This window comes from Tachypleus tridentatus, chromosome 7 (genome assembly GCF_004210375.1).
Source record: "Tachypleus tridentatus isolate NWPU-2018 chromosome 7, ASM421037v1, whole genome shotgun sequence".
Classification (NCBI taxonomy): domain Eukaryota; kingdom Metazoa; phylum Arthropoda; class Merostomata; order Xiphosura; family Limulidae; genus Tachypleus; species Tachypleus tridentatus.
This window is the reverse complement of record NC_134831.1, coordinates 238,074-251,429: the sequence shown is the minus strand read 5'-3', so window position 1 is coordinate 251,429 and position 13,356 is coordinate 238,074. Positions and strand designations below refer to the sequence as shown.

Below are 13,356 nucleotides of genomic sequence, written 5' to 3'. Positions count from 1 at the left end.
GTTTCGTATAAACGTTATTAAATTGAAAAAAAAAAAAAGTTTACTGTTTTACATTTGCTATCTAAAAGCTCGATATTCATGCCCTCATAGATGAAAGTTACATTTGACTACTTTGTAGGACTTTTCATTTCATTTTTATATAGAAAGTTTACACGGTTCTATAGATTTACTCCAATAAGTTTGTTTCCATATGCTCTATAAACCTTGTCACTGTGGCAGCAACTTTCATTTCAATTTGTTACAATGTTACAGTTTTTGCTACGGTTTCATTTATTTTTTCGTAGTGGTCAAAAATCACTCGGGCTACATTTGCAGGCGTACTTCTATCACGTGCATTGTTTGTCATTCTTGATACACTGCATATTTTATACGTTTGGTATTCACGACCTGTATGTGATAAATCTTGTGGCTTCTATAAACACTGCTTTGATTTTTCTGTGATGATGGGGAGTAACTTCTTTTGTACAAGTGAAGGAATACTTGATGATATCTACTTTTCTTATTCTCAGGTATATTTCAGTGAAGAGCTACAGAAGTAAAGCAATGAATGTCGAAAAAGTCCCAGGATTTCTCTTCATACTCTTGCTAAAGAGCATTATCCTGTCGAAAACATGCTTCTGTTGTTGTGTGACATATTCAATATATAATATCAGAAATTTAGAAATTTCCTTGGGATGTGTGAAATGCAAAGCCAAAGAAAATGATGTCTATAAGAAGATGTAGAGAAAGAAGGTTAGCATATGTTGTAATTTCCGGGGTACAACGCATACATGTACACTGATAAAGGGCCTGCAGCACAATACAACGCAAGGGTTAATCCAAAGATTAACGGCGTGAAGAGCTCTAGTTAGAAAACACTGACTGTTTTATTACTATTATTTTGCAGTTATGAAGATAAAAGGAGGTTAATGAGCATAATAAATACCAGTAAACTAAAATTAGAGGTAATTTGAAATATACATGGTCAGAAAACAGGTTTTTGTAATTAAATGTATTAGACTGATAACTATTATGAGCTTTATCACAATTCTACGAAAATGAAGGCTTCACTAAAAACTTCATAAGATGTATTTTAAAAGAAAACGTTACAATTAGCTGGGTAGAACCCCAATTCTTCTAACTATTGGATATGTACTTTAAAAATTATATCAGGCTTGACTACTGATGTCTATGTTTAATTTATTCCAAAAGCTTAAAATAACTATCGTAGTAAGATGACTGCGACCTAGTAAATCGCGAGTAACTCAGATTCGGCTCCAGGTTTCTAAACCGAAGAAGTCGATGAATTAGATCAAAGGCCGACAACAACATTAATCAGATTACATTTTATTTATGCATTGCTCCCAGGGTAAAACGTCGAGTAGAAAGATATACATTCATAAAGCAAGTTACAATGTTAAGGGGAACAAAGCTAGGAAGGGCTATTTTATTTCAGATATAGCTGGTAAGTAACATTGCATTTGAGCCTGAACTGAAGGGTGTGTTTCAAGGGACTATTTTCCATCACTGGCGTCAGGTTTAACAGCTCTTCTAGAATAAGAACAGAAAATAAAAAAAAAATTGTAAAGTAGAACGTTGAAGGTCCAATAAAAAACAGCTTAATGTTATTAGATCGTTTATTTCTAGTATTAAATGTCTTCTGTACACCAATATGAACTACGGAAATTACGTAACACGAGCAGAAATATTGTTTTAATATCACATTAATAGTTTTCTTGTCAATGACCAAATACGTCACGATTACTGAATAGCTATACTTTTCAGGAGAGTCTCTCTTTTCAGTAGTAAGTCAACGGACAATGTTAACGGACGATTTTTCTAAGACTGCTCCTCTTCATTGGCTTAGCAGTAAGTCACAAGGTTTATAACGTTAAGGGCCCGGCATGGCCTAGCGCGTAAGGCGTGCGACTCGTAATTCGCGGGTTCGCGCCCGCGTCGCGCTAAACATGCTCGCCCTCCCAGCCGTGGGGGCGTTATAATGTGACGATCAATCCCACTATTCGTTGGTAAAAGAGTAGCCCAAGAGTTGGCGGTGGGTGGTGATGACTAGCTGCCTTCCCTCTAGTCTTACACTGCTAAATTAGGGACGGCTAGCACAGATAGCCCTCGAGTAGCTTTGTGCGAAATTCCAAAAAAACAAAACAAACAAAATATAACGTTAAGACCCGAGATTCGGTGCCCGTGGTGGATACAGTACAAACATTCCTTTTTTTAGGTTCGCACTTAATAACAAACAAATCATAACTGCTTATCGGTGAATAATGTAGTATATAATGTGACTTTTAGTAATATATTAAAAATTTTTTATCCTAATTTACATTTGTAAAAGACAAAAACTGAAGACTGTTAAAATTCTTCAGTAAATAATACGAAAGTTATTGACCCTTCATGTTTTTAAAACAATAAATAGGATTTTTCTAGATTAGCTAACTGGTGAAAGAAAAAAATCACATACAGCAACGAGATCAAAAACCGGATACAGAATACATTGTTACATACACGATGCTTAAGTGTGATAATACAAATAAATAAATTACCCTTAACAAAACTTGCATTTATTTCTCTAAATTATATTGTTTTTGATTAAATTTCAGAATTACTGTATTGGTACCAAGAGCCTAAAGTGAAATAAATTACCGTTTGAAATTCTACGAAGAATGCCTCCTAGTGGCACAGCGATATGTTTACGAACTCACACCGCTGTAATCCAGATTTCAATACCCGTAGTGGACAAAATACAGACAACCCATTATGCAGTTTTCTGTTTAATTGCAGACAAAAAAAAAAAAAACATGTCCTGCGAATAATTATGTCACATCTGCAATTAAAATTCCTCTGTTTCGAACAACACAAGTTTATTATTATAACATTAATTTTGATAAAAATTAAACAAAGGATGTCAGTGATTTATAATTTGAACTGTGAAGCTTAGAGGATTAGACTAGCTAAATAGTTTTTCTTTAATGGACATGTTATTACATCAACACAACTTTCCTCTATTTTCTGTTGACTATATTTCATTAATTTAACTCCCAAATTATCAGTTTGCTCTTAAATATTTCACCACGGTTTGAATCCACTCGTTACATTACGTTGATATACTAAACTAACCAAAGAATTTGGTGAAATCACTCATTTTCTGCGTAAAGTATACAGGAAACTAGACGATACGTAATCCTTTTGCGCTAGAACCTTTTACTGATTTCTACTGATTTCATTTGTTGTCATTCCATTTAACCCATTTGAAAGTTTATGTTTTAATCGACAAACTTACAGCGAAATTGTAAAAAGTAGAGCCCAACAAATTAAGATATCGACGGTTTGTTTGTTTTTTGTTTTTGAATTTCGCTCAAAGCTACTCTAGGGCTATCTGCGCTAGCCGTCCCTAATTTAGTAGTGTAAAACTAGAGGGAAAGCAGCTAGTCATTACTGCCCACTGCAAACTCTTGGGCTACTCTTTTATCAACTAATAGTGGGATTGACTGTAACATTATAACGCCCCCACGACTGAAAGGGCGAGCATGTTTGATGCGACGGGGATTCGAACCTGTGACCCTCAGATTACGAGTCGAACGCCTTAATCCACCTGGCCATGCCGGGCCATTTATTAACGAACCTCGAAACAGATGAATCGGCTCAACTGAATAATAATAAAAGTAATTTTAGCCGTCGATTATAACCTCGTAATCTGAGGATCGCGGATTCGAATCCCTCGCACCAAACATGATCGCCTTTTCAGCCGTGGGGGCGTTATAATGTCACGGGGAATCCCACTATTCGTTGGTAAAAGAACAGCCCAAGAGTTGGCGGTGGATGGTGATGACTAGCTGCCTTCCTTCTAGTCTTACACTGCTAAATTAGGGACGGCCAACGCAGATAGCCCTTGTGTAGCTTTGCACGAAATTCCAAAACAAACAAACATCGTTAATAATCTTCTAGTTTCGCCATCTATTGATAATATAATGAAACATATATATGTATATATTTTGAAGAAATTACCAAAATATAAAATCAATTTTAAATCACGATATGTCATGCTATTGAAAAGTTTACGTTAATCTGCGTCATTCGAGTGAATTTCTCGATAAAGATAGTACTCTGATTTATTATTTATGCCTGATTTTATTCATATCGTTGAATGGTAAAAACAACAACTCCGTTCGAACACAATGATTTTGCACATGTGACACTCCCTCTCTTATTGGTATTTGGATATTGATGTCTATATACCCAGGAGGATCAAATTTCGTCAACCTCTTCCTCCTTTCTTTAAATTTTACTCTTGCAACTGTCAAGTGTATTTATATATTGTACACGAGGGTCAGAGTAACCCACACTTACTCAGGCCTCTATCAGGGCAATGTGCATGAATTATCTACACATACACTGAGTGCAAATAAATCACTTTTTTTTATAGTTCCATAATTATTTGCACATTCATTAGTTAGGTATTAACTATAAAGCATTTACATAAAGAAAACTTTCAATGTTCAGTAATTAACCCCTAAGCTAATGTGGAGTCTAGTTTATAAGTGACTTTTTTTTTTTTTTAAGAAAATATATATTTACTGGGAAAAGATGTTTAAGACTATCCACATCATGTATACAGTATCTGTCTAGTTCGCTTACTAGTTCAATTTTTCTCCAATGTTTGTCAAAATAATTTATTGTACTATGTAGGAATCTATACGCTATTGTTTCCATGTGTGCGTATTTATGCATGAATTCAGATGATGTTATTCTGGGTACTTTATAAGCTGTTGTGAGTAGTGTATTTTGTATTGTTTGTAATAGTTTTTTACTTACATTTATCCATGCAGGGGCTGGATAGTCAATGACGGGTCTGATGTAGGTTTTATATATTTTTATGATGTTATCTGCCGTTGTTCCACTATTTTTACCAGTTAGACTCCTAGCATAGTTTGTTCTTCGCCAAATTTTTGTTCTAATATTATTTATGTGGTTTACCCACGTTATTTTTGAATCAAATGTAAGTCCTAAAATTTTTGCAGAAGTAGCAGTCTGAAGGAGTGCTCCATTCATATAGAACTCTGGTCGTGGTTTTTTTATGTTTAGTTAACTTTGTGAATATTACTAGTTGTGTTTATTTTGATTCTATATTTTTGACAATATTCGCTCATTCCATTTAATTATAGACGTATGTTTGTGGCTGCTATGGTTGGTGTTGGTTCACTTTTCCAGACTGCTACATCGTCAGCGAACTGTGAGGAGTATCCATGATTTAGATCTTTCAGGGGCATATTATTACGTACAAGGTGAATAGGATAGGGTTAACCACCCCTCCTTGAGGGTCACCAGCTTGTGGAGTAAAACACTCTGAGAAGGTTCCTTCAACGTTAACTCTACATATTATGTTTTCCAGAAAGTTAAATAGCCAGCGAATAGTTCCCCGCGGTAGTCCCATTTCTTGCATTCGGAACCGGAGACCGTTGTGCCATACAGTATCGAATGCTTTCTCAATTTCGAGAAAGTAAGCGACAGTGCATTCTCGTTTATTAAAACTATCAACAATTGCTTAGATAATCTGACTGAATTTTCTGAAACCATTTTGTTCTTCTGGTAATTTTGATGTTATCTCTAGGAATGTGGAAAGTCTGTCACTAATTATTCTCTCAAGAATTTTGCCAACACAGTTGGTCAGACTGACTGATCGGTACCTATCTGGGTTATTGGCTGGCTTTTCTTCTTTATAGAACATTAACACATTTGCATGCTTCAAACAAACCGGGATATAACCAGAGTATAATGACAAATTAAAATTTTTTGTGGGATGTTCAAATAATTTCGAAGTGCCTTTTTAAAGAAGGATGGCTTGTATATCGTCTTCTCCTGGCGATTTGTTTTTTGTATTAGTTATTGCTTCTATGAGTTCTTGTGCGGAAATTGTGTTTGTGTATTCGTTTGTGTTGTTGATTTGATAGTTACTTAAGTTGACTGGCAAAAGTGGTTCAAATAGATCACTGTTATTCGTTATAAAGTTTACTTTGTTATAAAGTATGCGTTCACGTATGAGTCGTTGTGTGTTGTAAACGTGTTTTGAAGTTGTTGTTTGAATGCTTCGGCTTTTTCTTTATTTGTATGTGCTGTGGTATTATTATGTTCTAGTGGTGGGTATTTTCTTGTTGCTATGTCTCCATTTGTGAGTCTTTTTAGGTGTGTCCATAATTGTTTCGGATCTGTTTTTTCATTTAGTTGGGAGCAGAAATCGTCCCATTTTTCTTGTGTTAATAATTTTACCTCTGCTCTGATTTGGTTTCTTATTTTATTTATTTGTGTTTTTAATTCTCTATCTCTTGTCTCCATCTATTGTCTTCTTAATTGACGTCTATACTTGATTAGTGTTAACAGTTGTTTGTGTGGTTTCCATGTATTGTTTATAGTTTTTTTTTATAGTTTTATGTTGTTGTTTTTGTATTACTTTTTTTACTGCGGTTTGAAGGCACTCCGTGATTATTTGACAGTAATTATCAATATCTATTTTAATTTTAGCTGTTTTCATAATTTTGCTTGGTAGCCAATGGTCTAATTCTGTTTGGAATTCCTTCCAATTTGCTTTTTTGTTATCAGATTTTTCTTTTCTATGTATTGTATTTTTATGGGGGGTGGTGAGATAGAAGACACACCATATAGGTAAGTGATCGCTGTCTACATCTTTTCCCACATGAAATTTAACTAGTTTTTGGCTCATGTTATACGAGCTCAGGCTTACGTCTAGTATATCACTGGTATTAGTGGCATACATGGTATGCGTAGACGTGTTGTCATTTGGGAAGGCTGTGTTGTGTTCATCTATAAATTGGAGAAGTCTTCCATTTACACTTGTTGAATTGTATCCAAGGTTGATGTGTTTACTGTTTAAATCTCCTATTAAAATTGTATTTTAATTGTGGGAAAAGATGTTGTCAATTAGATTTAAGTCTATTTGTTTTGTGGGTGAACAATAAATTCCTGCTATTGTAACAGTAGAACGATTATTTGACAGGATATCGGTAGTTATATGTTCATTGTTGCTGCTGATTTGAATTTCAGTAACTGATAGATTTGTTTTGTGTAGCAGCAACATTCCTCTATTATTATCCTGTTTATCTAATTTGTCTTAATGAAAGTTTATCTGAGGTTTGGTTTGTTTTGAATTTCGGGCAAAACTACTTGAGGGCTCTCTACGCTAGCCGTCCCTAATTTAGAAGTTTAAGAGTAGAGGGAAAGCAGCTAGCCATCACCACCCACCGCCAACTCTTGGGCTACTCTTTTACCAACGAATAGTGGGATTGATCGTAAATTATAACGTCCTCACGGCTGAAAAGGCGAGCATGTTTGGCGCGACGGGTATGCAAACCCGCAACCCTCAAATTACGAGTCGCACGCCTTAATACGCTTGGCCATGCCAGGCCTACAAATACTTTGATTTATTTATGCCTGATTTTATTTATATTGTTGAATGGCAAAAACGGCCACTCCGCTCACAACACAACGATTTTGTACACGTAAAAGACAACAAATATTTCACACGGATAATACTGAGAAGCGGAAAAACTATTACTTCAAAGTCCATTACTGTTTTAATACTGAAAGTATAAAAAAAAACGTTTATCTAAAATCAAACGTATTAAATATGTGTTAAAAGTTTGTTTGTTTGTTTTTGAATTTCGCACAAAGCTACTCAGGGCTATCTGTGCTAGCCGCCCCTAATTTAGCAGTGTAAGACTAGAGGCAGTTAGTCATCACCATCCACCGCTAACTCTTGGGCTACTCTTTTACCAACGAATAGTGGGATTACCACCATTTTTTTTCTCACAAACTGTATGAAGCTATTTTTAAAATAATTTTTTTTTGTTATGGTTTGAATACATATTATTTCCAAGTGTTGGATCGTTTTTCTCATTGTTATATTTCTACAAATGCTTTTCCATCTGAGCCTGATACTTCTAATTTTCCAGGTCTTGTTTTAGGACTAAACTACCATACTGTGATTGTTTTCAGTTTAACACAGTTTTATTATTGCAACATTTCTAGTTCCACATACTTGTGATCCAACATCAAGAGGCTTTAGGTGGTAGTTACATAATTTTTGAAAGCATTTATTTTATCAGTAATTTATGATTTAAATATAATATTTTTTTTAAACCAATAACATTATTGTCATAAAACCACATGTAGCACATCCATATGCTTAGTCCATTATAACAGAGTTTATGTCCCAGTTTGACTGTTCCTCAGGGTTATTTTTTTTAAGCTGGGTGAACCACATCTAACAATGTCTTCCATATATATCACTCTTATTTATAAAAACCTATTCAGATGGTTAACTAGCATTAAAGATCAGTGTAAGATTTTGTTGACTATTACAAATTTGAAATATTTACTAATTACAGACTATATTATTTTTAACTTTAAATATTTGCATTTTTTACTGATTTTTAAAAGTAAATATAAACAATGTTAATATTACTGTATACTTCTGAAGATTTGTTTTAACACAGTTAAAAACAACTTACGTTGCAACTAGTTTTATGAAACATTCAAATAAAAACATTATTTTATGTTCTGCAAGTGAATTTAAGTGTTGTTTTTTCTAGTATCAGTATATGTTACTGGATTTAAATCTGTCATGTATATGAAATTCTGTCTTTCATATTCACTGAAGACTATTGGGATTTCAATTCAAAACCTTGAATTGATGTCATATCCCAATAAATCATATACTGTGTTTTAATATTTTAAGCATACCTTAGATGATACACTAGAATACACTAGGAATGTATTAGTTATTACATAATTGAAGTATTAGAGTTATGCTCCTTCTGACAACCAGGTATTTATCCATCTATGAATAAAATCATTTCAAAACTGCAGTAGTGCAGAGTTCATTAAGTCTGTTTATTTGGAACCAATAAACCCTCACTATGAATGTGTTGTTGTTTTTTCAAGTATGATATGTTGTAACTAAATGATTGATTACTTGTTGAAGAAAAAAAGTACCTTCTACTTTAAGAAACAAATTATAAGAACATATGGTTCCAGTTCATAATACTTTTTGCTGTCATCTTTTTAATGCCTTTTTAATACTAATGTATATGGACACTTTTAAAATGTTAGGTGTGGTTTTGTTGTTGAAAGATATTTTGTGGGGACATGGAAAGGTGCTATAACATCAGTACAGTAAAATAAAATCATTCAAAAGATATTTACTAATGGAAAAAATACACTTTGTCAAACTGAGGTACAAATTAAAACTTTATGAAAAACTTTTGAGTTAACAAATCAGTAACAAATAACAAATGTAAAATAATGTACATATAAACTCATAATCATTTTATCTTAGTTCTCTTCATGTTTATATAAACAGAAAATAAAATAGCACATAACCATAATGGAATGCACAGGTATAAAATTATATCTCTGTATAAGAAATTTGGCATCAAATAATGCAAATAATACAAAATATTACCCTGAACATTATCAATACTACAATATATGTAAGATAAAAAATATTGCACTTTTTCTGAAACACTTAACCTAAAACTACTATGAACATTTCCAGACACAAACAGCCAAGTTCCCAGCAAAGTACATGTAGAGAATACTTTTTATTTCATGTGTTATCTCCAAACCAAATCCCTCTCCCACTACTACATGCCACGCTGTGCCATGTTTTTTGTCCATTGTCTCTTTTATCATTCTTGCTGCATTCTAAAAAGTGAAATAAATAGTAAGCTTGTAGAATGCATTAAACTATTATATGCTTTCATATAATTGTAAATACAACAAGGGAAAAATCAAATAAATGTATCTCAGAATGAGTATTAACATTTTTATTGATAAGCAGAGAACAACATTTCAACCTTCTTAGATCATTTTCAGGTTAACAAAGAGAGAGTTTGCAACTGACTGTTGCCAGGCACAAGTCATCAGGACAAGTATAAACGGGTACAAAATTGTAGTGGGCGTTGCAGTTGGATGTTAGATCATTCTCTGCTTATTAATAAAAGTGTTAATACCCATACCAGCTGTTCTAAGATACATTTTGATTTCAACTGGGTTTCTTGTCATCAAAAATCAAATAAATTATTTAGTTCACTTACATTGGAATCCAAGTAAATCTGTTTAATTAAGCATCTTCACTGTCTGTTAAACAACATATTTTTTCTTGCTACAGCCTACATTTCTGTTAAGATGAAGATAATGTTTCTACAAGGCTATTTATATACTCTTGTTGAAATTCTGATGAAATGCAAGATTAACTTTTCTCTCTCTATTTCATTTTCACTCTTTTCATATTATAAAACTGGAAATTATAAATTAGTAGTTTATGTACATTTTAAAAGTTAAATACTTACTTAAAAAAATATAAGCTAAAATACACTATACACAAAGCAGACTTAATAATGTAAGTAGTGAAGGAAACTATTACTTGTGACTGGATTGTCTAGTAATGTTATTCACAACATGAAATAATCTGGTTTTAAAGAAACATTTTAAAGGAAATTCTTCCAAAATCTTTGTATGCATAGACACATACACCCACATAAATTACTTATTTTTAAGACATAATATAAACCTTGTTTCATTATGGCATATCCATGGTGAACAGGTGCAATTACATTTTTACACATTAATTTTAGTTACATAAGATGGTTATTCTGAAGTTCCAAGGAACTTGTTTATTTTTAACTTCACATTATTGCTTCTTAAGTACAGTAATTTTAAAACTTTTGTTACATGAAATTTATTTAGAAAAAGATAACCTCATTGTTATTGGCGAATTCTTCACATGCAGTAACACATAGTTCCATAGTTTCCACCCTCATTTCCTCATTCATGTCTGAATGCTATAAAAATAAATGTATTAAATTTATAACTTTTAAAAAACATTTGCACAGTGTGAGAGAGTAAATACTATTCTATTATTTTATGAATCAATATCACGAGCATGGCTTTAATTTGCTGGAAAGTTTCATCAGAAGATTTCTCAAGACTTTACGATTTATACAACAGCCCTGATGGCAACAGTGCTTTAAAAGGGCATAAACTGAACTTGGTTTTAAGAGTTTCTTGCATATCTTATATGATATGGGAGTGCATTTTTTAATACTCTAAAATAAGAAGCCAAGAATGCATTGTTTTATTAATAACAAGAGAAAATTAAAAACCAAACTAGCATTTAAATATTTGTGATGACTCATCATTCACTTCTAATGTACAAAGTTCATGAACTGTATTTGCTGCTTGATCAAGCATGACTAACAAGGTTAGTTTTATGTACTGATAAATTATTGAAAAGGTTCTGAAATGCATATGATATGATTATGTACTTCAAACACTCATTACACTAACAAAGATTATTAAAAACCATTTTAAGCACACAAAGCAACTACGATGTTATTAACATACATTATATGATTACTCTAAAAAAATGAGAAAAATTGTAACTATTTTTATGATGCATTACACTTTGTAATGTAGTGACATTGAAGTAATTAGTTTTGCAGGTATAATATACAATATAAGAAAGAGGCAAGAAATATGCTTGTTTCTGTAAACAAATATCAATGATAAGAGATAGAGAAAAGAATGTAAATATAAATTGATATGTTGCTTCTTTTAACAAATATGATTTGAGTTTTGAGAAGTTACAAAACTATAAAAATTTGAACTTGGCTCATACTGTATTAACCCTTAAACAGCAACAATCATCAATTAACGATGCTACCTATGACACTCCTGCTGTTTAAGTGTTAATCACAAATAATTCTTGTTTTTTCTAAGTATTTTGAAGAAATTGATGCATTAAACTGTTTGTATAGAAATGGTGATTATGTTTGCTATTACTTTTCAAGAACTACAGATAAATCCAACTGTATGTACATGAAAAAAATACTTCTTCCAAATTATGGCTTTGGAGAATGTTCCAGACATTAATATCCAATTTCCGTCTGATTAAACAGTAAAAATTTCTAGAAATATCTATAATCTACATATAAAACAAAAGTATTATAATACTAATTGCTTACAGTAAAACATAACAAAATTATTCTTAAGTAACTGGATATGAAAACTGAAGTATTAATATGATGCAATCTCATAAAAGTGTTCCATGCTTTGTTCATAAGCAAAGAAAATCTATCATTATTCCTTCCTACATCTAGTATAAGGAAATATAATGCAATATAAACAATTTTATGTGGATACTTCACCTTATGAAATTACTTTTTAAATATATAAGGACGTTTTTAATGACATTTTAAATAGATACAAAGAGTTTTTCTCTCTCTCTCTGTGTATTGAAGTAACACTAATGAACAGGGCTAATGTTATTCAAATCTTAGTACTTCCAATTAAATTTCCAAAACAAAATTGATAAAACTTCTTAAATACTAGGATCATTCAATTTATAAGCTTTTAATGTAATGTTTATTTTTGTCTGGGAATAAAGACATTGAAATGATTTATCCTTGGACACAACAAGCAAGTTCCACTTTTAAAATTTCATTCAAGTTTCAAACTTAGTTTCAAACCAGTTGCAGTGTCGATAAATATATCATACAAGACACTGAATATGACCTTTTAAGCCATTTCAATCTGTGAAAGACTGATTTAATGTCATAACAAAGATAACCGCACTAACTTTATTTATTATTTGATTTTGTAATTGTATATACGAATATACAACCAGGCCTAATTTTTTATGTCTGATGTTATATCACTATATAATGTATTATCAGCTAGTATATTTTGTTATATCCGACATTACTGAACACAACACTCCTTCTCCCCATCAGATCTTTAATTATTACGTTTTAGTTCACATAAATCTTTTTAACATTATATTTTAAATTGAAAAAGTAGAACACTGGTTTAATAAACTAACCTTTATTAGGGGGTAAGTATGAATTATTTTTTTCACTGCTTCATTTCCTTCATCTTTCCTTACCTCGGCTACGTCTCCCATTTTTAAAATGTTGTGATAGACTTTTTTAATGTTTATCAGGATGACCTAAATCGAAAACCATGCATTTGTAAATTCGTTTCGCGTCTCAGTAACCAGGCCAACGCTACACGCATGCGTATTTTTGTGTTTTGATAAATTTAACTGGAAAACAAACAAAAATTAAAATTCTGAAAATATTATACCAGACGTAAATATATTACTAACTGCAAAAAAAGCAGTAATAATATGGCAAACATCATTATTGTTTTCAATATTCTTCACATTAACACTTATTTTATTGCTTAATATTAAAATATGCATGAAACTGTTATAAGATCTTCGTACTAGGTTTCCCTCTCGGAATTGGGATCGTTGTAAAGATAGCCATAGAAAATATATAGACTTCG

The 13,356-nt window shown here is 32.1% G+C and overlaps 1 protein-coding gene across 1 annotated transcript; it reads right to left on the bottom strand.

The window, feature by feature from the left end:
- Nucleotides 1-7,743: 7,743 nt before the first annotated feature.
- Nucleotides 7,744-13,087, bottom strand: LOC143254946 (dynein axonemal light chain 4). The gene is made up of 3 exons (XM_076509856.1): nucleotides 12,890-13,087; nucleotides 10,767-10,850; nucleotides 7,744-9,711 (listed from the first exon to the last, which is right to left on the bottom strand). The coding sequence occupies exons 1-3, from the start codon at nucleotides 12,968-12,970 to the stop codon at nucleotides 9,547-9,549; spliced, it is 330 nt and encodes a 109-aa protein (XP_076365971.1). The 5' UTR covers nucleotides 12,971-13,087; the 3' UTR covers nucleotides 7,744-9,546.
- Between the last annotated feature and the right edge of the window lie 269 nt (nucleotides 13,088-13,356).